Source organism: Sceloporus occidentalis, unplaced genomic scaffold (genome assembly GCF_023333645.1).
Source record: "Sceloporus occidentalis isolate IW3139 unplaced genomic scaffold, rSceOcc1.0.p SCAF_4, whole genome shotgun sequence".
In the NCBI taxonomy this organism is placed as follows: Eukaryota; Metazoa; Chordata; class Lepidosauria; order Squamata; family Phrynosomatidae; genus Sceloporus; species Sceloporus occidentalis.
Window position 1 is genome coordinate 185,879,686 of NW_028316984.1, and position 23,205 is coordinate 185,902,890.

The window sequence follows — 23,205 nt, forward strand, 5'->3', positions numbered from 1 at the left end:
CTTGAAACCTGATATAAAACTTGGATGGGAAAATAATGTTGGTGGGATTCTGAGATATGCAATGGAAATTAAACTGACAGGTTTCCACATCCCTATGCATGATGCTTCCTTGTTTATTACCTGGTTATTTAGCATTGGCACAGCAGACAGGCTTTCTTTCTGTCATGGCAAATTTTGTGTTGAGAACATTTTTGCTCACTATGCTTATACGCTGTCTTTTTGCCAATGTCCTGCACACATTATGCAGTCTAAAATAAAGGCTTACAATTTAAGACAGAAAATACAAAAGAGAAAAGGAACAGAGAAGGAACAGGAAATGAAACAAATTCAGATGCCACAGCTAGTGCATGAGACACTTCTGGATGGAGTGATGAAAATGCAAATTATTCAAAGCATAGCCTATGGTAGCAGCCTTCATGCAGTCTCATCTTTCTCTTGGGTGTCACCAGGAGGAATGGTTACTGAGAAGCACTTTTCTGGAAAAGCCTGAAACAAAATTGCAATTACATAGTTCCAGATAGAGATTGAAAACAGTACATTTTTATAATTAAAATAAATAGATAAATCCATTTGCACAACACTAGTGGCAGTAAGAACACCATGGGCTACAAGACGCTGCTCAGCCATGCAAACCCACCCTGAGCAAATTACATTCTCCTCAGAGGAAGGCAATGGCAAACTCCTGCTGAACCAATTGTGCCAAGAAAACTCCATGATGCGTCCACTTTAGGGTTGCCATAGTTGGGAGACAATTCAAAGACTCACAACGATAAAAACAGAATTCAGAGACACAGCCATTTTAATCTGGAATATCAGTATGCAAAGGGGTCTTACAACACCTTTGAGAAAAGTTAACCTCAAAGGTGCTGCAAGATCCTGTTGTTTGTTGTTGTTGTTGTTGTATGCCTTCAAGTTGTTTCCAACTTGTGGTGACCCTAAGGTGGAGCTATCATGGGGTTTTCTTGGCAAGATTTGTTCAGAGGAGGTTTGCCATTGCCTTTCTCTGAGGCTGAGAGTGTATGACTTCCCCAAGGTCACCAAGTGGATTTCATAGCCGAGCAGAGAATCAAACCCTGGTCTCAAGAGTTGTAGTTCAACACTCAAACTACTATGTCATGCTCGATCCCTAAGATCCCTTTACATGACAATAAAAATACTTATTACAGTGGAGGTTACCAAAAGATCCCAGTGTATCCCTCCACCTGACTGCAATTCCCTGGAAGCAGCTGGGCATTGGCAAATGATCCAAGCAGCTACTGTGAGTCCAACAGTCTCCAAATGTTTGGGAAGGTGGATACAGTATGGTTTGAATGTTCGACTACAGCTCTCAAGACCAGGGTTTGATTCCCTGCTGAGTGACTTTGGGCAAGTCACATGCTCTCAGCCTCAGAGGAAGGCAATGACAAACCTCCTCTGAACAAATCTTGGCAAGAAGATGCTATGATACGATCGCCTTAGGGTCACCATAAGTCAGGTATAACTTAATGGCGCAGAACACACATTCACCATGAGTGACAGGCTTGGCTAGTACAAGAATGGCTTGACAGCAAATGATGCAGTTCTGCTGCTGAAGCTAAGCAGCTTGTGTCATTTTATGCAAGTTGATGAAGTAAATGAGAACCATATGTAAGTTTCTCACAGCAAAAGAAGATCCACGTACATGTGATAAGATGAATTACAAACAAACGTGTAACTTACAAGAATGCCTCTCTGACACTAAACTGAACTAGTACTATGGGAGCACAAGGAATATATTAACATTACTATGGTAATTTCTTAAAAACTCAGGGAAAAAATATGAAAAGGAAAGTGAACTGGAAAAAAAATGAAATAATATAAATACAGCGTTATAGATGCCACTGTCAGCAGAGCATCGCTCGCACAGGTTATATTTGGCTGTATTGTATGTCCTTGGCACAGACTATAAAACTGCAATCCACAATTCATTTACTCAAGAGCAATCCTATTAAAGCTAATGGAGCTACTCTAGGGAACATGGTTGTAGACTGTGGTTATCAGAATGCTTTTCTGAAATTGGTTGGGGAGATATCATTAAGCTATAATTAATTGGTTTTCATTTATTGTATGTGAAATGGTAACATTCTATATAACTGCTATACGTTATCTACTTGTGCTTATCCCCTCTCCAAAAAACCCGTTATCATTATTAATAGCATCAAATTGGTCTTTCCCCCCCAATTAATGTTCTTGAAAGAAACCAACTAACAGAAATGGCTTCACATTATACTTTGGTCACTGGATGGGGTTTATGATTATGATTATTATCACTATTATCTGATGAACTCCGTTGTTTCTCCTTTATTTTTACTCAGCATGGTTGATGTTTAGGCAGGATAGGGTTGAAAAATGATTGCAACCTGTAATACGAGCAAAGAGAGGAGGAGGAGAAAAGTGTCCTCTCCTAACAGTTTTCTCACTGTGAAGGCAAAAAAGGACACATTCTCAGAGAGAGAATTTGTAACATTCCCAACAGGTGAGCAATAACAGCACTTTGGTGTTGCTGCCAATTTTCTGCAAGAGGATAACACTTAGCCCTGTGTACGGCCAGCTTAGAATAAATATGGGTTTTTGTAAAATGTGGGAGACCTTGTATCCAATTACATGGATGCATATACTTTTTGAGTACAGTAGTGCCTCTGCATTTGCTGGTGTTAGGGGTGAAGGACCCTGGCGAATGTGAGAAAACAAATTAAAAAAAAAATTATTCTTTTTACCCAAGAGAACACCTCTCTAGGAATCTCCAGGTCCTCCACAGCAACTCTGTGAATGACATCTGCCAGACAGTGATAATAAAATCATGCAGGAGGACTTACAAAAGCCCAGAGAAATGTTTTCTCTAGGAACTTCTAGGTTCTCCAGCACAACTCTATGGTCAACTTCTGGCAGAGTTGCACTGGAGGACCTAAAGATTCCTAGACAGAACATATTAAGCAAAATGGCAAGTAATCAGATCGGCAAAAGTCAAAGCCGCAAATGTGGAGGGCCATCTATATTTGGAATAGCTCTGTGTACAGTCTGCCCTTGCCTTACGCGGGGGATTCATTCTGGACCCCGCCGCATAAGGCAAATTCCGCCTATGCTCGAGGCTCATTGGAAACAATGGGGCTCGTGCGCGGTGGTGCGGCGGTGCACGGGGCGCCACGGGCATGCACACCTATTCATTTGAATGGGACGCGCTGCCTCTTGCGCCCTGCGTGCACCCTGCAGCTTGAGCGCATATGCTCAAGACCACATAAAGCGCGCCCGCGTATAACGCAGGCGCACTGTATAAAGGGACTGCAATAATAATAAGACTGTAACAGTATCTTTGCCATTTCACACTACACAGCTGTATAGCATTATGATTCCATTCTAATCTGTCATGGTTCCATCCTATGGCATCCTAGGATTTGCAATTTAGGGAGGAATGTTTTGAATGCTTAGCTGGAGAGCTCTACTACCTCACCAAACTACAAACCCCAGGAAGCCATATAATGCAGTCATGCCACTTTATAGTGTTATAATCATGTAGTGTGAAATGGCCTTAGGTCATTACACCACTTTCCCATCCAACTGTTGACCATATTCATTTGGAATCCAGCTTCTACATATTTATCCCTAGAGCTAGGAGAGGAGACGTGTGTAAATCTTTGCTTAATGTGCAATGCCTCTCTTAATCCTTTTGCAACTGGGTGTACATGGAGATCTCTCTATTATAAATCAAGGCCATCTGTTTTGTATAATGGAGATAAGGACTGCTGCCATACTGCACAATTAATGCAGTTTGACACCACTTTAGGTTTCATGGCTCCATCCTATAGAATCCTGAGGTTTATAGTTTATTGTGGCAACAGAGCTCTGTGAAATGCACAGATATAAGATGGGGGACACCTGGCTAAACAAGACTACATGTGAAAGGGATCTAGGTGTCCAAGTAGACCATAAGTTGAACATGAATCAACAGTGCGATGCGGCAGCTAAAAAGGCCAATGCGATTTTAGGCTGCATCAATAGAAGTATAGTGTCTAGATTAAGTGTAGTAATAGTGCCACTCTATTCTGCTTTGGTCAGGCCCCACCTGGAATATTGTGTCCAGTTCTAGGCACCACAGTTTAAAAAGGATGTTGAAAAACTGGAGCATGTCCAAAGAAGGGCAACTAAAATGGTGAAGGATCTGGAAACCATGCCCTATGAGGAACGACTTAGGGAGCTGGGGATGTTTAGCCTGGAGAAGAGAAGGTTAAGAGGTGATATGATAGCCCTGTTTAAATATTTGAAGGGATGTCATATTGAGGAGGGAGCAAGCTTGTTTTCTGGTGCTCTAGAGACTAGAATGCGGAACAATGGATGCAAACTACAGGAAAGGAGATTCCATCTCAACATTAGGAGGAACTTCCTGACAGTAAGGGCTGTTCGACAGTGGAACAAACTCCTTCGGAGTGTGGTGGAGTCTCCTTCCTTAGACGTGTTCAAACAGAGGCTGGATGGCCATCTGTAGGGGATGCTTTGATTGTGATTTCCTGCATGGCAGGGGGTTGGACTGGATGGCCCTTGCAATCTCTTCCAACTCTCTCATTCTATGATTCTATGATTCCATGAAGAGTTTGCATGTTCACTTCATAGTATGCAAGGTTTTACACTGAAATAAGTACTTTTGAGTTGCATTTAGAAACAGACAAGCAGCCCACTCAAGTTGTTTAAGCATTGTTGGAGGGTATATAGTCTATTCGTAATTGGTAAATAGACCATAAGTGATGTTGTTATGTGCTTTACCATGCACAGGAGGGGTGACACTCTGGTGGAGTCCACCTACTGCTGTAGCGGAGAGTTGAGCACATCCCTCATGGTTTCGCCACAGACTTGGCTCTCTCCCAGGGAGGGAGCTGAGATGGCGGCAAGGGCTGTGGAGGGGTGAATGCACCTCTTTTGGCTCCATCTCCGCCTGGCAGTTTCCCCTCCACACACTTGGTGTCACCTGCACCAGGTGCCACCAGTCACCCAGTGCCACCCCTGCACCAGGTGACACCACTGTCTGTGGCCTCTCTGCCCCACCTTGCCCCTCTTTCTTACTGTCTGAATCTGAGTCTTGAGAGTATGGCACAACATTTGCCTAAGATACAATTCCTTCTTTTGAATGAAAATTTCTGAGGAATTTTCTGCTACATCAGTAGAACTTGCTCATTATTGTAAGCCAGATGACAGCACCCAAAAGGAGGTGAGGGAAGTAATTTGGGAAAGAGACTAAATACATTTAAAACACTATCATGATTTAGGTCCTCTGGGCGCATGCAACAATACAACAAAATATATATTAAATACAACATATATCCAACGTCCTCAAAAGTCTGTGGATCCAATGAAATGCTGGTGCAGGACTTGACTGTAAAAATGTTCTGCATACAATGTTCAATATATATGTAGCAAGCGACTTTGGAACCATATCTTAAAGTCCTATTTAAAAAATACAACGTATATGCAAATGCATAATACAAATTCGACTATAAATAATTCACTCATTTGCCACCTCCTAAATGGTGTTGTTTGTTGCTGTGTGCTTTCAAACCATTTCCAACCTAAGGCAAGCCTATCATTGGGTTTACTTGGCAAGTTTGGGGTTATTCACATTGTGGAAAAAATCCAGGATGAATCCGAGTTGAATCTCCATTGTTCACACAGAACCCAAATGCACCCGATTAAGTTGGGGGGGGGACTGCCAAAAAAACACGTAAATCTGAGAGAATATCGGGTTTCCCCCCAAGTTTTAAAAAAAAGATCTGGATTATTGGTAGTGTGAATAACTAGTGCAAATAGACTTGAATAGACCTGGGACAAAACTCTGCATGCCTTGAATGTGTTCTGAATACATTTGCATTGTTGAATCCATCTTTCTTCAAATTCTTGCACATGTGAGCAACTGAACTTGCAGAGATGTGCATCAGTCCAGTTCCATTTAAAAAGGATGTTGAGAAACTGGTGAAGGGCCTGGAAACCATGCCCTATGAGGAACGCCTTAGGGAGCTGGGGATGTTTAGCCTGGGCCCCATTCCCACTCAGGCATTTGCCTTGGATGGAACTGGGCAGATCTGGATCCCCCCCTCTCGAATCTCTCCAGAAACTAGTGCCCACTATCTTTTACCTTGACCGGGGTAATTTACCCCTCCAAAGTTCACATTTGCGGTACCGGTTTAAAATGAAGGCTCCTTTTCTGTCAATCAAATTCACTTCTGCTTTTGTCAAAGGTGACGTATCCTACAGCCATTGGCCAAAGGAATGGGTGCTTTCCCCCACCTCTTAAAAAAAAACCTGACGGCAGTGTGTGCATATTCTGTCAACCTGTCAAATTTAAAAACCTCCAGGTGCGTGTGTGTGTGTGTGTTGTGTGTATTTGGGTCACTACAGATTATGGCAACCCTAAAACGACCCCATCCTGGGTGTTTTTTGGCAAGATTGGTTCCGAGGCGAATAGCCATTGCCTTTCAAAGCCCTTGCCTCCCCCCATGCATCCTCTTCCCATCACAATAATAATAATAATAATAATAATAATAATAATAATTCCTCACCCCAGAATGCCATCTCTGCATGCTTTGCTTTCCCTCATTGCCACCCCAGAATACACTTAGGTAGCTGCTCCAGAGACTAGAACGCACAGCAATGGTGCAAGCTACAGGAAAAGAGATTCCACCTCATCATTAGGAGGAACTTCCTGACAGTAAGGGCTGTTCGACAGTGGAACACACTCCCTCGGAATGTAGTGGAGTCTCCTTCCTTATAGGTCTTTAAACAGAAGCTGGATGCCATCTGTCGGGGATGCTTTGATTGAGATTTCCTGCATGGCAGGAGGGTTGGACTGGATGGCCTTTGTGATCTCTTCCAACTCTGTGATTCTATGATTCCATGAATAACAAACCCAGAATACGTGATTAAAAAAAAACCCAAAGTCTGAATGACCCTTCAGAGGCGGTTTGCTGTTGCCTTGCACTGAGACTGAGAGAATGTAACTTGCCCAGTCATTCAGTGGTTTTCCATGGCTGAGCCAGGATTTGAACCCTGGTCTCCAGAGTTGTAGCCCAACACCCAAACCACTATGCCATGCTGGCAGTTGTATTTTTCAAAGTGAAAAGGGGCCTAATCCTTATCCCTGGCAATGACAGCTCCCCTTCTCTCTACCAACTCTCCCTTTGTTTCTGAACCCAACAAATTAAAACAGCCAGTCTTTTAAAGTTTCCCCACTCACAGGACCAAACCAATAACTCACAGAGATTGCACACTCATGTAGAGACTCCTTCACATTCCCAGGTGTCATATGATACGAAATGGTCCAAAGGTCACTTCGAGAACAAGAAGGGCTAGCTGTGCAAGTAACCACCTACGAAATGAAGGCTCCACTTTTGTTCTTCGTTTTCTTTTGTCTTCTTGGTGAGTAAAGTCATGGTGAGCAACACCTAATTGGTTGGAGAATGAGGGCAAAATGTAACAATATGCAAGGAGACTATGGGTGTGATAATTTCGTATCATCTTTCTAATTCATGTAGAAAAATTCATTTCCAGGTAGACAAAGAGAAAACATTTGAGTGATGCTCCAGCATACTCACTGTGCTTGGGTTTTCTATTTCTCTCCTTTCCTTTCTCTCCCCCCCCCCCCCCCCATGATGTAAAGCCTGAAGCTATGCACTGTGAGCTGACTTTTGTTGAATATGCATGCCTATTTAACATTCAAAGACCATGAGTCCTTACTGCAAGAACTGATTAAAGCAGAAGGTAGGGTATTTATAGAAATGGTAAATCTGCTTTAAAGTGACACTATAGATTTCCAAACTTATTAATAATAATAGATGAAGATGATGATGTAAAGATAACGTTCATAAGAGTTTAAAATTAAGGTACAAGTGAGCACAGAACTCCTAATGTCAAAATCAATTTGCACCAGCTGAGAACATGGCAGTGTTATATTGCCGTTCACAGCATTGCATGAAATTACATGAAATAATACAGTAACTGTGCAACAAGAAGGAATGAACTGCAATCAAATGAAACAAATGTCTCTCTTGGTATAGTAATGATACTTAGCATTTAGTTGGTGTATTTAAAATGTTCAGAGTCCTTGATCTTATTTTTACAACAGCCTTATCAGGTGGGAAATTGTCATCTTCAGACATACAGAAACACAGTTATTCCCTCTATGGTGTTCAGTCGTTTTCTTGTCTGATACCATTATCAGTTGTCCTGGGTTTATAATAAACTGATTTTAATAAATTACTTTATCAGTTTTGTTTTTCTATCCTTGTTTTATTATTGGTTTTATTATATCTGTTTTTATTGCTGGTTATTTTGAGATAACAGCAAAGCAGTTAAAACAAATGTAAAGAGATCTTGTAGCGCCTTTGAGACTAACAGAAAGAAAGAATTTGGCAGCATAAACCATTGTCTTTGTTCAATCCATTGCTGAGGGACTGTAGTTTGTGGATACATTTCCAATTCTGCTGTTTCTCTTTCCACTCTTCCTGTACCCACCTGTAGATAAAGACAATGGTTTCCTGATTCACTACACACACTTCAATGCTATCTGACACATCTTCATGGGAGTGCCCTACATTCATCTATTCCCCTCACCACAGGCTAGTCCCACTGCAAAAAGGTCTGCCAGTTCATCTCCATGCACAAAGACCAGTTTCCTGTGCCTTTGTGCACTAATGACCATTGTTAAAACTGGACCTCTAACTTCATTTCTATACACAAAGGATTTGTAATTGGAATTGACATCCTCACATATCAATGTCATATATATTTCTGTGCTTGGCTTCTACTCCGCCAAATGCATCTGAGGAAGTAGACTGAAGTCTACGAAAGCTCATGCTGCCTATTCCTTTTTTTCAGTTAGTTTCAAAGGCACTACAAGATCTCTCCACATACTGATTCTACAGACTAAGACGGCTATATCTTTGAATTCTAAATAAGTAAATTATTACCAGTATTTCTATACCACTTCTCAGTACCCTCCAACATTTCACAAATGAAAAGCCAGACAGAAATGGCCAAGCAACATCAGAGTGTAAGCAAGCTGGCAAAGGGTATTAATGAGGAAGAAGACAGAAGCTAGGAAAGGCTGCAGCAGTTTGCTGTTGCTGAGCTTACTGGAAGGGCAAGATCCTACTCCTCTCCTCTCCTTTCCCTCTGCTGAGCTCATTGGGTGACCCTTGTTCCCCACTTTCTCCTTCTCTTCCTCCCATTGCTGGCTTTTATAAAGGGAATTTTAGTTATGGTTTTAACTTTTGTATGATGTTGTGATTTTATACTGTTTTTTAGCTAGTTGATTTTAACTGTCTTTTAATTTTGCATTGTAAAGTTTTAAAACAAAGTTTTATTTGTGAGCCTCCTTGGGAGAAGGAGGGCATAGAAATGAAAACTAAATAAATAAATATAAAAATCTCACCACCATTCTTATACTGTTTCTCTTTTCTCCCCTCCTTTTCTCACAATTCTAGGATACATGTCTCCTCGTACCTATCTTTCCCTCTCTTTCCCCAGTCACCCCCTACCCATATCTTCTAGTGGGAACTCCTCATTCCCTTCTTCCATTTCCTTCCTCCTTCTTTCTTGTTTTCTTTCTCTTTCTGTCTCCTCCATGCCTATCACAGTTCTGCTTGCATTTGTCTTATCCTTCTTCCCCATCCTGATGCTTCTCATTCTTATCCCCTTCCTTTTTCTACTGCCCCATTTCTCCTATATATGTTCATCATTTGCCTTCTTCTTTCCTACCACTCTGTCTTTCCAGCCTTTGCTCCTCCACCTGTAAAGAAAATGTTGAAATCTGACTTTGATATGCTAATTCCCCACCTATTAAATCTGTAAATCCAGTTAAACCCAATAGAGCACATTTCCAAATAGATATGTGTAGATGGAATTGCCCTGTTGATTTTATTTGCATAATTGTCATTTCTTCCAAGCTAAAATGTTTGTTGACTATTGGTATCATTATTTGTTGTTGTTACCTGTGCTTTCAAGTCATTTCTAACTTATGGTGACCCTAACACAATCCTATCACAGGGTTTTGTTCAGAGAGCGTTTGCCTTTGCGTTCCTCTGAGGCTGCTGTCACACTGCAGAAATAAAGCAGTTTAACACCACTTTTTCTTCCATGGCAAACTGCTATGGAATTCTGAGATTTGTAATTTTGTGAGCTATTCAGCCTTCCCTATCAGAGAGCTCTGGTGCCACAACAATCTACAAATCCCAGAATTCCATAGCAGTGAGCCATGGAAGTTAAAGTGGTGTCAACCTGCTTTATTTCTGCAGTGTGACAGCAGCCTTAAATAGTGTGATTTGCCCAAGGGTACCCAGTCGGTGTTCAAGGATTTATTAGTATTTTAGGTCAGGGGGACAGGGAGGTTTCCTTCCACAGTCTAACTTTTAAAAAGAAAGTGGGGGGAGAAAAGAAATATGCTGGTGCGAGGGGCACTAGTTATAGTTGGCATTGGCAGCCCATTATATAGTAAGCAAACCGAAAGTTTGGAAACTGTTCTTTTTACTTGGAAAATTTTCCTTGGTTGGACTGCAAATCACATCTGTTGTTGAAAGCTGTACTTGCAAAAGTGTTAAAAACAAATCTGGGAAAAGCTTTCAAAACTTTGATTGAACTACACTGTTCAAGTGGTCTTAAAAACAGTACATGTTAAGGTGTTAAAGACTGAACTACGAAACATCTGCTTGGTGTTCTTTTTCCCTGTGAGGGCAGAGCTTGGAAAACTTAATTTCCAGCTGGATAATTTTTCTCTCCCCACTTGTTAAACTTGTGCGTTTATCTCAATGACATTTTCTGAGCAGTTGTGGCTGATGCTTAATGATCTCACCAGGAGCTATTGCCAATGACATCACCATCACTAGATCTCTGATTTTGGATCTCAAATCTCAGAATCCGGGACAATCCTGACCTGGCACACATAAATACAGCACAATCCAGCAGTCCAGTCTCAAGGTTACCCATGTTTGGAACATGGTACCTAGGCAGGAATGAGCATCAGTTGTTTTTCTGTCTCTTGGTTCTGTTTGTATCTTTAGTCCCCTTTTTGTGAGAATGCACAAATGCCTCAGGACATACAGTGGGCCCTTGGTATCCATTGAGGTTTGGTTCCAGGACCCTCTGTGGATACCAAATCTATGGATACTCAAGTCCCATTAAATACAGTTACATAGTAAAATGGTGTCCCTTATATAAAATGGCAAAATCAAAATTTGCTTTTGGGAATTTATATAGGTTTGGAATATTTTCCAGTCATGGATGCTTGAATCCATGGATAAAGAATCTGTAGATATGGAGAGCTGACTGTACTGGACTGGGACTGCAACATCTATGTAGATAAAACATATCTGGGGCAGCTGTGTTGGCCATAACATCCAAAATCCACAAGACAGTGATGCCTTTATTGGACTGACCCAAATGCACAAAATACATGTTGCAAGCTTTCGAAGCTCTACTGGCTTCTTCTTCAGGCAAAGGTGTTAAAAACCATACAGGAGGGGAAAAATATGATGATGTTAGTCACAGGCCTGCATTTTGTCAAGATGTTGTTGTTGTACCTTTTGGCTGTCGCAATAAAGGTTTGTGGATTTGGGGTGTTATTGTACATGTAGATGAAGTTAAACTTTTACCTGGTGCCATTTCCCAAGGTTCACCCTTCCAAAGTTGCTTTTAACTCTGGAGGAGATAAAAAGACAAGTACTATGTTGTGCTTATCTCCCTACACCCATAGGCCTGTTACAGACAGCCAAAATAAAGCTGCTTCGAGTCACAGTGGAGGTATGGTGTTTCAATGATGCATGCGTCCTAAGAGTCCAGAAGCCACACCAAAGCCATGCTCCAGGCTGGAGCGTGGCTTTGGTGCGACTTCTGGACTCTTAGGACGCATGCATCATTGAAACACCATACCTCCACTGTGACTCGAAGCAGCTTTATTTTGGCTGTCTGTAACAGGCCATAGAGAGGTCAACAGTCACGTTTGAGAGCACTCTCAATAGGAGTTTAAGGAATATGGCTAAGCTTGCTTTTAGCAACCAGAGGATGTGTGAATTTGCATTGCCTTCTGCCTGAGTGTCTGGAAAGACATTGCCAGATAGAATGGCCAGTAATGGCCAAATAGTCAGATCTGAGATAAAGGCCTACATTCCTAGCTGGAGGAATCTTGGCTGGATCCCCAAAGAATGAACTGGGCCTCTAATTTGCTTATGAAATGATTATACAGTATCTTATATTCCATCTTGGTTGTTTACCAACCAAAAGCTTCTTCTGCTAATAAACAGACCATCTCTTGAGCAACTTGAGATGTGTCTCTTGTTTCTTCTATAGATTCCATTGCATTTTCCCTGGTTTTTTGCTTCTCTTGTCAGCCAGAGGCCCTGAGGGCATGTTATGTCATTGTATAGAATAAGCACTGTTGTCTTGCTCTCTAGGGATCTCTTATGTTCAGCTAATTGGAAACCATATAACTGAAGATGTTCCCTCTTACCCACGATCACTTAATTAACAGTGGAAAAAGCACACCATTCAATTTTTTTGCCCTCAAAACGTATCTTGGCTAGATGGGAAATTAAGGAGACTCGCTAAAAACTTTTTAAAGCCTTTGTAGAATTCACACGGTCATTGTCGTTGTCATCATCATCGTCGTCATCATCATCATTATATTTTATGAATGAAGAATAGACAGTTTAGGAAATGTTGCAGCAGTTTGCTTTTGTCTCAGCCTCCTGGGAAAGGTACAATTTTTCCTCTTCTTCATCCTGCTGATTTAAGTGAGTGTAAATTACTTTTGAGCACTGAACTCACTTTGCAACAATTGAAGTAACTGAGGATGAAGCGGGGAAGAGGGAGGAGGACAAACTGGTACATCTTAAAAGCATCTGAAAAAGTGGAATGACAGAGGATTAATCAGGATGAATCCCTGCCAGATTGGCACAGTTGTCTGTCTATGTGTTCAGAGCCTTCCTTTATGGTTGGTCTTATATTGAATGCGTTCGCTGAAAATAGCTGCTAACTAGGGTTGCCAGAGTCAAAAACTGAAGCTGTCTGCTGCATCTTTAATGGCTATGCGGATGAGGGAATTTCAGCAGGTGTTTCTTGTTACCTGGTTGCAAGGCAAGCGGCACTTGCTGAAATTCCCTCTTCTACAAACCATTAGTGGTAAAGGAAACAGCTCCAGTTTTTACTTTGGCAATCCTAACTCATGTGCAATGAAGCAAAGGAATTTGCAAGCAGCTTGATGGGTTTCATCCTAGTTTGCTCAGTTTAGGGATCTAAAGAGATGGAAGTGATGTTGAGATCTTTTAAACTTCTGTTAAGATATTTCTGGGATTATGTTTGTGCATTATTTCTATTCTGAGCCCATTTTCTTTTCCAGATATAAATTTCCTTTATAGGACTCTTTGCCATCTCATCCCAAGCGAACACCTTCCAAAGGAAAGGCTGGAAGGGGGGGGGGGGAGTTGATGGTTGCTTAGCAACTACAGACATGGCCTAGCACTTTTGGGTAGCTGAGAATGGCTGGCAATGCCAAATACTTGCTTCCTTGTTAAAATCTCACACATCAAAAAAGGATGAAGGTGGAGTAATTCTTGCTTTCTCTTGCAGCAAGTCTGGATCAGCTAAAAATCTTCAGTATTTTCTAATAAAGACTTTTATGTTGTTGTTGTTGTTGTTGTTGTTGTTGTTGTGTGCCTTCAAGTAATTTCTGACTTATGGCGACCATAAGGTGACGCTATCATGGGTTTTTTTTGGCAAGTTTCTTCAGAGGAGATTTGCTTTTGCCATCCTCTGAGGCTGAGAAAGTGTGACTTGCCCAAGGTTACTCAGTGGATTTCCATGGCTGAGCTGGGATTTGAACTCTGGTTTCCAGAGTCATAGTCCAACATTCAAACCACTATACCACACTGACTCTAATACGTTTTTCTAAAACATGCAGACTTTCATATATCATTATTATTTTGTTTGAAATTCATTTTACAATGGATGTGTCAAAGCAATTGATGTATAATGATGCTGTCAAGAAAGCCAGAAGCCTAAGCAACAGTCACTTCAATCCAGCAACCCCTCAGTGTAGTATAAATATCTGCATGCAGACCTACACTACATTACACTACATTACATTACATTAAGACATACACTTCCGGGTACTTACTGAAAAGCCTCCAAAGGCACCATGCACGGCTGAGCAGGCAGGTTTGGAGACGTGCCAGGCTATGAAACCATAGGCAAATGAGAAATTATCACAGCACCACTGAGATCAGAGTCCTCGGCACTGATGTCATCATTTTGACCTCAGTGACAGATTGGTGAAAAGACCATTTTACATTCGTGTTTACCAGAGGATTTTTTTTTTAGGAGGAAGCCAATAGTCCTGTTTCAGTGATTACTAAAGACTTTGCAGTATGGACACTAAGGGAACTGCTGCAGTCACCTGCAACACTTGTGGGATGTTTGTCTTCTTGCCTACAGAATTGGAGAACTTCACATGCACCAAGTGCAAGTGGGTAGCACTCTTGGAGGAGAAAGTACAGCAGCTGGAGTCCATAGTAGATACACTTCAGCATATTAGGGAGCAAGAGGATTTCCTGGACACAACGGAACTAACCATCTTGGATGAGTACCACGCAGAGGAAGTTGCTGGGGCGGAGGAGGTCACTTCCCATACAAAGGAGGCAGACAGCTGGAGGAATGTCACACAGAGAAGTAGGCCAACAAGGGATTGTTCTGGGAGCTTGCAGCTAGAGAATCGATTTGAAGTCTTTCCCTTATCAAGGAGGATGAGGAAGAGCTTCAGGGACAGAGCAGGGGAGCCTGGGAGTCCCACCCAAGGGAACAGTTGTTGCTAAGCCTTGTAGGAGGCGTGTGGTCATAGTGGGGGACTCCTTGCTGAGAGGTAGAGAAGCAGTGATTTCTAGGCCTGACAAGATGTCTCAAGAGGTGAGTTGTCTCCCAGGAGCAAAGATCCATGACGTGACAGAGAGGCTGACAAGACTGGTCAAGCCTACTGACCAATACCTCTTCCTTTTGGTCCACGTGGGAACCAATGATACTGCAAGACACAGCCTGCAGAACATCAGAAGGGTTTATGAGGCTCTTGGTAGGAAGCTGAAAGAAATGGATGCACAAGTTGTCATCTCGTCTCTTCTGTCACTTGAAGGGCATGATCCAGGAAGGGAGAGGAAAATAGCAGATGTAAACAACTGGCTCTGCAGATGGTGCCGCGAGAACTATTTGGATTGCTTGATCATCGGCTGCGGTTCCATGAGGAGGGACTTCTGGCAAGGGATGGGTTGCATCTCACACCAGTTGGCAGAAATGTTTTTGCCAAACAGTCTCAAGAATTTGATCAGGAGGGCTTTAAACTGAGTTTCGTGGGGGAGGGACACAATATTAAGGAAGGCGAAAGGGCTGGAGAAATTAGTCAAACTGACACAGAGGAAACAAGACAAATAGTGCAAGGACCCAACAGTGGGAGGCAAAAAAACCTTGCACAGGCAGCAAGTAAATGGGACCCTTGGTCTGCAGTGTCTCTACACTAATGCACAGAGCATGGGAAATAAGCAAGATGAACTTGAACTCCTAGTACAACAAAGCAAACTCAGCAAAATCCTCAAGGTCTAGCAAATTCCTCACTTGCCTGGAAGACAATTTCATTGTCCAAAAGGTGGAAGAGGCAACAAGGGGGTCAGCTATTTTAGATCTGATCCTAACCAACAAGGATGACTTGGTTAATGGGGTGCAAGTGGTGGGATCATTAGGTGGAAGTGACCAAGTTCTCCTGAGGTTTGTTATACAATGGAAAGGAGACGCTAGGCATAGTCAGACATGCATTCTAGACTTTAGGAAAGCCAATTTCAGTAAACTTAGAGAAATACTGGGGGTGATCCCATGGTCAGGAATACTAAAAGAGAAGGGAGTTCAGGACGAATAGGAGTTTCTCAAAAGGGAGATACAGAAGGCACAATTTCAAACAGTTCCAGTGAGAAAGAAAAATGGGAGATGTCTCAAGAAACCAGGATGGATGACTAAGGAACTTTCAACGGAGCTAAGTTTCCATCATTATATTATAAGACATTTCAACTGGAACTAATTGAACCTTTAAAATATATGATGAATGGCTTAAAAGAAGATAGCTTCCCTTCAACCTGGCAAGAAGCAGTAATCTCATTGATCCCTAAAGAAGAAAGAGACCCAACACAAGTTAAGAACTATAGGCCAATCTCTTTGTTAAGAACTATAGGCCAATTATTTGCAAGCATCTTAGCTGAGAGAATTAAAAAAGTAATACCATCCTTGATACATAGAGATCAAAGAGTGTTTGTCCCTAAAAGATACATTAAAGATAATATTAGGCAGTTTATAGATTTGACTGAGTATCATGAAGTACATATTGATAAGAAAATTGCTTATATTGAGACGGCCTTTGATAATGTTTCTTGGAAATTGTTATTTTGTGTAATGGAAAAATTAGAATTGGGGGACAGACTTGTAAATTGGGTTAAAGCTATTTATCAAAAACAATATGCCAGATTAAATGTCATTGGAGAGAGAATTCAAATGATAAACATATGTAAAGGCACCAGATAGGGATGCCCTCTGTCACCATTGCTTTTTGTATTAGTTATGGAAGTTCTACTTCAAAATATAAGAAATAACCTTAAGATTAAGGGTATAAAAATGAAAGGAAGTGAACATAAAATGAGAGCATTTACAGATAACCTGATGGTGACTGTTAGTGACCCTATCAATGATTCCCATGAACTAATAAAGGAGTTTAAAGTCTTTGAATCAGTCTTGGGATTGAAAATAAATAAAGAAAAAACAGCAATAATAACCAAGAACATGACTATAGCTGAAACTAAAGAGTTAGTATAAGCCACAGGATTTAAGTTAAGGAAAAAAATTAAATATTAAATATTTGGGCATTTGGGTTTCAAATAAAAATTCTGAATTATTTGTTAATAATTCTGATAAAATGTGGAAAAGCGTTAAAATAGATTTGGAAAACTGGAAAAACTTGAATCTTTCTCTCTTGGGTAGAATTGCTGTGATAAAAACACAATTCTGGAAGTTGATATTTTATGGAAATTAAGAAAATTGTTAATATAGCTCTTAAGTTCTCGCCTGAAGTCTTTTTGCTTAATATAACAGAACAACAGTTGGAAAAAAAGTTCGGTAAAATTTTATTTTATATGTTGTCAGCTGCAAGAATAGTGTACGCTCAGAAATGGAAAATAAAGGAAATACCCTCAAAGGAGGAATGGATGTTTAAACTACTGGACATGATGGAAATGGACAAGCTCTCAAGAGGAATCAGAATACAATTTGTATCTCCAGAAAGTGTGTGTGTGTGTGGGGGGGGAAAGAATGCAGTTTTGGGAACGGAATTAGTTTAAGTTGAATTTTTCAGTCTAATTTATATTAATGTAACAATTGGAAAATCAAATTATGTTTAACTATAGAATCCAATGGCACTTACTTTAAATTAGCGAGATCGGTTTTGTATGATTTACATATATTGCAAAGGAAGACTGTAAGGTAAATTATAAGCGTGTAAGTGCAAGTATAATTAGAATCATAAATATATTATTCTTTAACAGATCATCAAAAAACTGTATGGATTTAGCATAAAAGACTGGTAGAAAGGAACTAACAAATGAAGAATGTATGATATATATGTTGGTTGGGGTATCCCTAGCTATATAATGTTTGTTTTGTTGTGGATATTGTTTTTTATGGTTTGAATGATTGGTATAAATATATGTTCTTTTTATATATGTTTTAAAAATACCTAATAAAAAATTATATCTAAAAAAAAGGAATACTAAAAGAGAAGGCAGTTCAGGATGGATGGCAGTTTCTCAAAAGGGAGATACTGAAGGCACAATCTCAAACAGTTCCAATGAGGGAGAAAAATGGGAGATGTCTCAAGAAACCAGGATGGATGACTAAGAACTTTCAACTGAGTTAAGTTTTAAACGGGACATGTATAAGAAATGGAAAAACGGGGAAATCACCACAGAGGAATTCAAACAAATAGCTAGCATGTGTAAGGGTAAAGTCAGAAAAGCTAAAGTGCAGAATGAACTCAGGCTTGCTAGAGAGGTTAAAATCCATTTTTTGGATATGTCTGCAGCAAAAGGAAGAAGAAGGAAATGGTAGGGCCACTGCGTGGAGAAGTTGGCAAAATGCTAACAGGAGATAGAGAAAAGGCAGAATTACTCAACACCTTCTTTGCCTCAGTCTTCTCAGAAAAGGCAAAGGGTGCTCAACATGAGGAAAATGGAGCAGAGGATAGAATAGGGGAATTTCAGTACAGAATAAGTAAAGAGATAGTAGAGGAATACCTTGTTAAACTAAACGAATTTAAGTCTCCAGGACCAGATGAACTACATCCAAGGGTATTAAAAGAACTGGCAAATGCAATATCGGAACCATTGGCAATAATCTTTGAAAACTCCTGGAGAACAGGAGAAGTCCAAGCAGACTGGAGGAGGGCAAACGTTGTTCCCATCTTCAAAAAGGGGAAGAAAGAGGATCCCAACAATTATCGTCCAGTTAGTCTGACACCAATATCAGGAAAGATTCTAGAGCAGATCATTAAAAAGAGAGTCTGTGAACATCTAGAAAGCAATGCTATAATCACAAAAAGTCAACATGGGTTTCAGAGAAACAAGTCATGCCAGACAAATCTAATCTCTTTCTTTAATAAAATTACTAGCTTGGTAGATGAAGGGAATGCTGTGGATATAGCATATCTTGATTTCAGTAAGGCCTTTGACAAGGTTTCCCATGACATTCTTGCAAACAAGCTTGTAAAATGTGGGCTAAACAAAGTAACTGTTACATGGATTTGTAACTGGTTGACCGGCCGAACCCAAAGGGTGCTTAACAATGGCTCCTTTTCATCCTGGAGAGAAGTGACCAGTGGGGTCCCACAGGGCTCTGTCCTGGGCCCAGTGCTATTCAACATCTTCATCATTGACTTGGATGACAGAATTGGGGGCATACATATCAAATTTGCAGATGACACCAAATTAGGAGAAATAGCTAATACTCCAGAAGACAGGTTCAAAATTCAAAATGACCTGAATAGACTAGAAAGCTGGGCCAAAGCTAACAAAATGAAATTCAACACGGAGAAATGTAAGGAACTGCACTTAGGGCAGGAAAAGGAAAGGCACAGCTCTAGGATGGGAGACACCTGGCTGAATGAAACTACGTGTCAAAGGGATCTATGAATCGAAGTATATCACAAGTTGAACATGAGTGAACAGTGCGATGCGGCAGCTAACAAGGACAATTCAATTTTAGGTTGCATCAATAAAAGTATAGTGTCTAGATCAAGGAAGTAATAGTGCCACTCTATTCTTCTCTGGTCAGGCCCCACCTGGAATATTGTGTCCAGTTCTGGGCACCACAATTCAAAAAGAACATTGAGAAACTGGAGCGTGTCCAAAGGAGGGCGACTAAAACGATGAAGGATCTGGAAACCATGCCCTATGACAGTGATGGTGAACCTTTTAGAGGCTGAGTGCCCACTGCAACCCCAAACCCACTAATTTATTGCAAAGTGCCATGTCCCTCTGGCTTTTTAGTAACAAACTCTAGCAAACTCTGTGCTGGGGTGACAGCACATGTGCCCACATAGTGGGCTCTGAGTGCCACCTCTGGCACACATGCCATAGGTTCGCCATCACTGCCCTATGAGGAATGACTTAGGGAGCTGGGGATGTTTAGCCTGGAGAAGAGAAGGTTAAGAGGTGATATGATAGCCTTGATTAAATATTTGAAGGAATGACATGTTGAGGAGGGAGCAAGCTTGTTTTCTGCTGCTCCAGAGCACAGGACCAGGAACAATGGATGCAAGCTCCAGGAAAAGAAATTCCACCTCAACATTAGGAGAAACTTCCTGACAATAAGGGCTGTTCGACAGTGGAACACACTCCCTTGAAGTGTAGTGGAGTCTCCTTCCTTGGAGGTCTTTAAGCAGAGGATGGCCATCTGTTGGGGACTGTTTGATTGAGATTTCCTGCATGGCTTGGGGTTGGACTGGATGGCCCTTGTGGTCTCTTCCAACTCTACGATTCTGTGAGTCTGTGATTCTGTGGTTTTGCATCTGGCCATGGAGACATAGCCTGATCATTCTCCAGTCCTGCTGCTTGTCACAAAGCATAAAATGGTCATAGAAGGTGACTTCAGTAACTCTGGGGGTGAGCTTTGGGTGCTTTGGAGGGAGGGAGGGAGGGAGGGAGGGAGGGAGGGAGGGAGTGCCATCCTCTGCGGTGCCTGAAAAAGGACATACATACACAGACACACATAAAGGAAAGTTATGCATGCGGATGTCCCTAACAGAATTGTGCCCATAGCCAGGTACCAAATTCCCTTCCAGACTGCTTGGCCTTGGCAATTTGCATTGGCTTCCTCTGTCTCCCATTGGTCCTTATCAGGGTCACTTTAGAAACCAAATTTATTCAAAAACAACAGTAAAATGATACCTTAGAATTAGACACTAATCAATTCTAACTGGAACATGAAGACGATCACACCCACTCAAAAGTGAAAGTAGTGCTTCTGTTACAATTTACAATTCAGGGCATGTCTCTTAAAGAGACACATTATCTGTGTCTGTTCCATCTTGTTTCTTCATTAATCTTCAACTTTAAAAAAATCTGCCTTTAAATTTCCCTTTAAAATGTACATTTTGGTACATTGTTTGAATGTATTTTTCCTCAAGGTACACATTTCAATAGGCTTTGTGAGCAGAGAGTTCTGCCACAATATTTGGAGAAGGACCAAATGTGGTACAGTCTGCATTAGTCCAGGTTGGTTTGTACTGGAATGAGCAAAGATGGGATTTCTCAGCTTCCCTATCTCATCTCATTTTTCACTTTGAGTAGTGCAGCTTTTCCTGAGGAACCTTGGATTACATCAACATTCATTCAGCTCACTGGCCTTTCAGATAATGGAACAGTGGTGTTGCATCTCGCCTTAAAATGAAATGCAAAGAGCTGGATGTTCCACAACACTAGATCATATTGATTATTATTTTTCTGCTCACCTTCCCCTTTTGTTTCTGCTTTTACTATTTAAGTTTCATTTGCTTTTCTTAGCATCGTAATATTTTAGCATTTTCATACTGGCTTGGCTTACTATTTGTTTGGGTTGTGATTTTATTGATTGCTTTGTGGTTTTATGTTTGCAAACCACCCTGAGGGCATTTATCACTTGGGAAGTATATACATTTAATAATTAGTAAATCAGTCAAGAAGCAAACTAACAAACTTGGTTGAATGGGAGGAAGAAAGGTGAGCACACATGAATGAAGACCGAGAAGAATGCAGGTGAAAAAAAAAGAAAGAAAATTGTTTCTAGATATCTTCCCTTAACAGAACCTGCCCCCAGACCAGTTTATATTACGGGTAAGAGGTAGAAAATTTTGCCAGTGTGCCTGACCATGCTGGAATTGTAGCCTCCAAAGTATACAAGGCTTAAGGCAGGGATGGAAAATTTTGTGATTTCAATAAGGCCTTTGACAAGGCTCCCATGAAATTCTTGGGGAAAAACTAGCAAAATATGGGTTGGACAATGTGACTGTAAAGTGGATTTGTAATTAGTTGACCAAACGAACCCAAAGGGCATTCAACAGTGGCGCCTCTTCCTCCTAGAAAGAAGTGACTAATAGGGTGCCACAGGGTTCAGTCCTGGGCCCAGTGCTATTCAACATCTTTATCAATGACTTGGATGATGGAATAGGGGGCATGCTTACCAAATCTGCAGATGACACCAAATTAGGAAGATAGCTGATACCCCAGAGGACAGGATCAAAATTCAAAATGACCTTAATAGATTAGAGAGGTGGGCCAGAACTAACAAAATGAAATTCAACATGGAGAAATGTAAGGTACTGCACTTAGGGCGGAAAAATGAAATGCAAAGATATAGGATGGGGGACACCTGGCTTAAGGAGACTACGTGTGAAAGAGATCTGGGAGTCAGAGGAGCCTGTTCAGAGGAGGCTTTTTTTTACTGGGTGTGTATGTGTTTTATTTATTTCTTAATTTTTGTATGCTTTAAAATGATTTCATATTGTTTTAACTGTGATTATTTTAAGTGTTTTTTTTTTAAATCTGCACTGTGAATTTTGATTCATTTCCTGCTGTGAGCTGCCTTGGATCCCACTCTGGGAGAAAGGTGGCATATCAATAAAATAAAATAAAAAATAAAAAATAACCCTATGAGAGGGTCGCCATTAGTCAAAGTCACCTTCAAAGCATGAAGCAGCAACAACCAGCAAGATACCTGCTTGTCCTTGTGATAATGTCTGTCTGTCCTTGATTTTGCTATACCTAAATGGCTAAATGGGGTGAAGACAGTAATATAAGTGAAGCAGAACAAATGCTCTGGCAGGGGTAGGCAACCTTTTTGACCTGGGGGCCGGGTTGCTGTCCCTCAGACAACTGGGGGGGGGGGGGGGCGAAGCCAAAAAATAAATAATTAAATAATTATATATATATATATATATATATATATATATATATATATATAAATAAACTGGGACAAATGTAGGACAAAATTTTCTAATGGAGGACACTTTTTAAAAAAATGGAGGACACGCGAAATTTTTTTGCTGATTTTTTAAAAAATGTTAATATAAATGCATGTTTCTGAGGCTTCTATAGACAATTGCCCCCCTTGCCCCTGCTTGCTCCCCTTGTCCCCCTTGCCTGACGCTTGCCTCCGCTTGCCCATCTCCTCCTGATAGGCCAAAGGCCCCGGCGGCAATCGGCGGCAGGACCGGGCTGGGGCCGGTCCCAAGGCCTCGCCGGGCCGGATCTGGCCCGCGGGTCATAGGTTGCCTACCCCTGGCTTAGGGGGTTCTATCCCTATCAGATTTTGGTGAAGTGTGCTGTAAATGAAATGTTACTAGCTTGATTACAATCAGCCATTGACACTTTTCTTCAACCTTATTCTTAAAATACATTTCAGTCAGTTTTCCTGGTCCCAGCAATGAGCCTGAATACTCCAGATTTTTAGCTATCAGCTTTTCTTTAAGCCTCAAATAGGATTGTGTTTCAGGGAGAGCTGGTGTGGTTTGTGACCAGGCAATGTAAGTAATCTTAACATTTTTAGTAATATAATGTTCCTTGCCTTCCCAGTTTTATTGATGAATGATGCTAGGGTCCAATAGGG

At 41.1% G+C, this 23,205-nt stretch overlaps 1 protein-coding gene across 1 annotated transcript in view; it reads left to right on the top strand.

The window, feature by feature from the left end:
* The window catches only part of AMN (amnion associated transmembrane protein), a 144,563-nt gene that overhangs the window by 12,613 nt on the left and 108,745 nt on the right, over positions 1-23,205 (top strand). Inside the window, exon 2 of the mRNA XM_089523175.1 lies at positions 21,405-21,441. Coding sequence (XP_089379301.1) covers positions 21,405-21,441 — 37 coding nt within the window. The remainder of the gene's footprint in view (positions 1-21,404; positions 21,442-23,205) is intronic.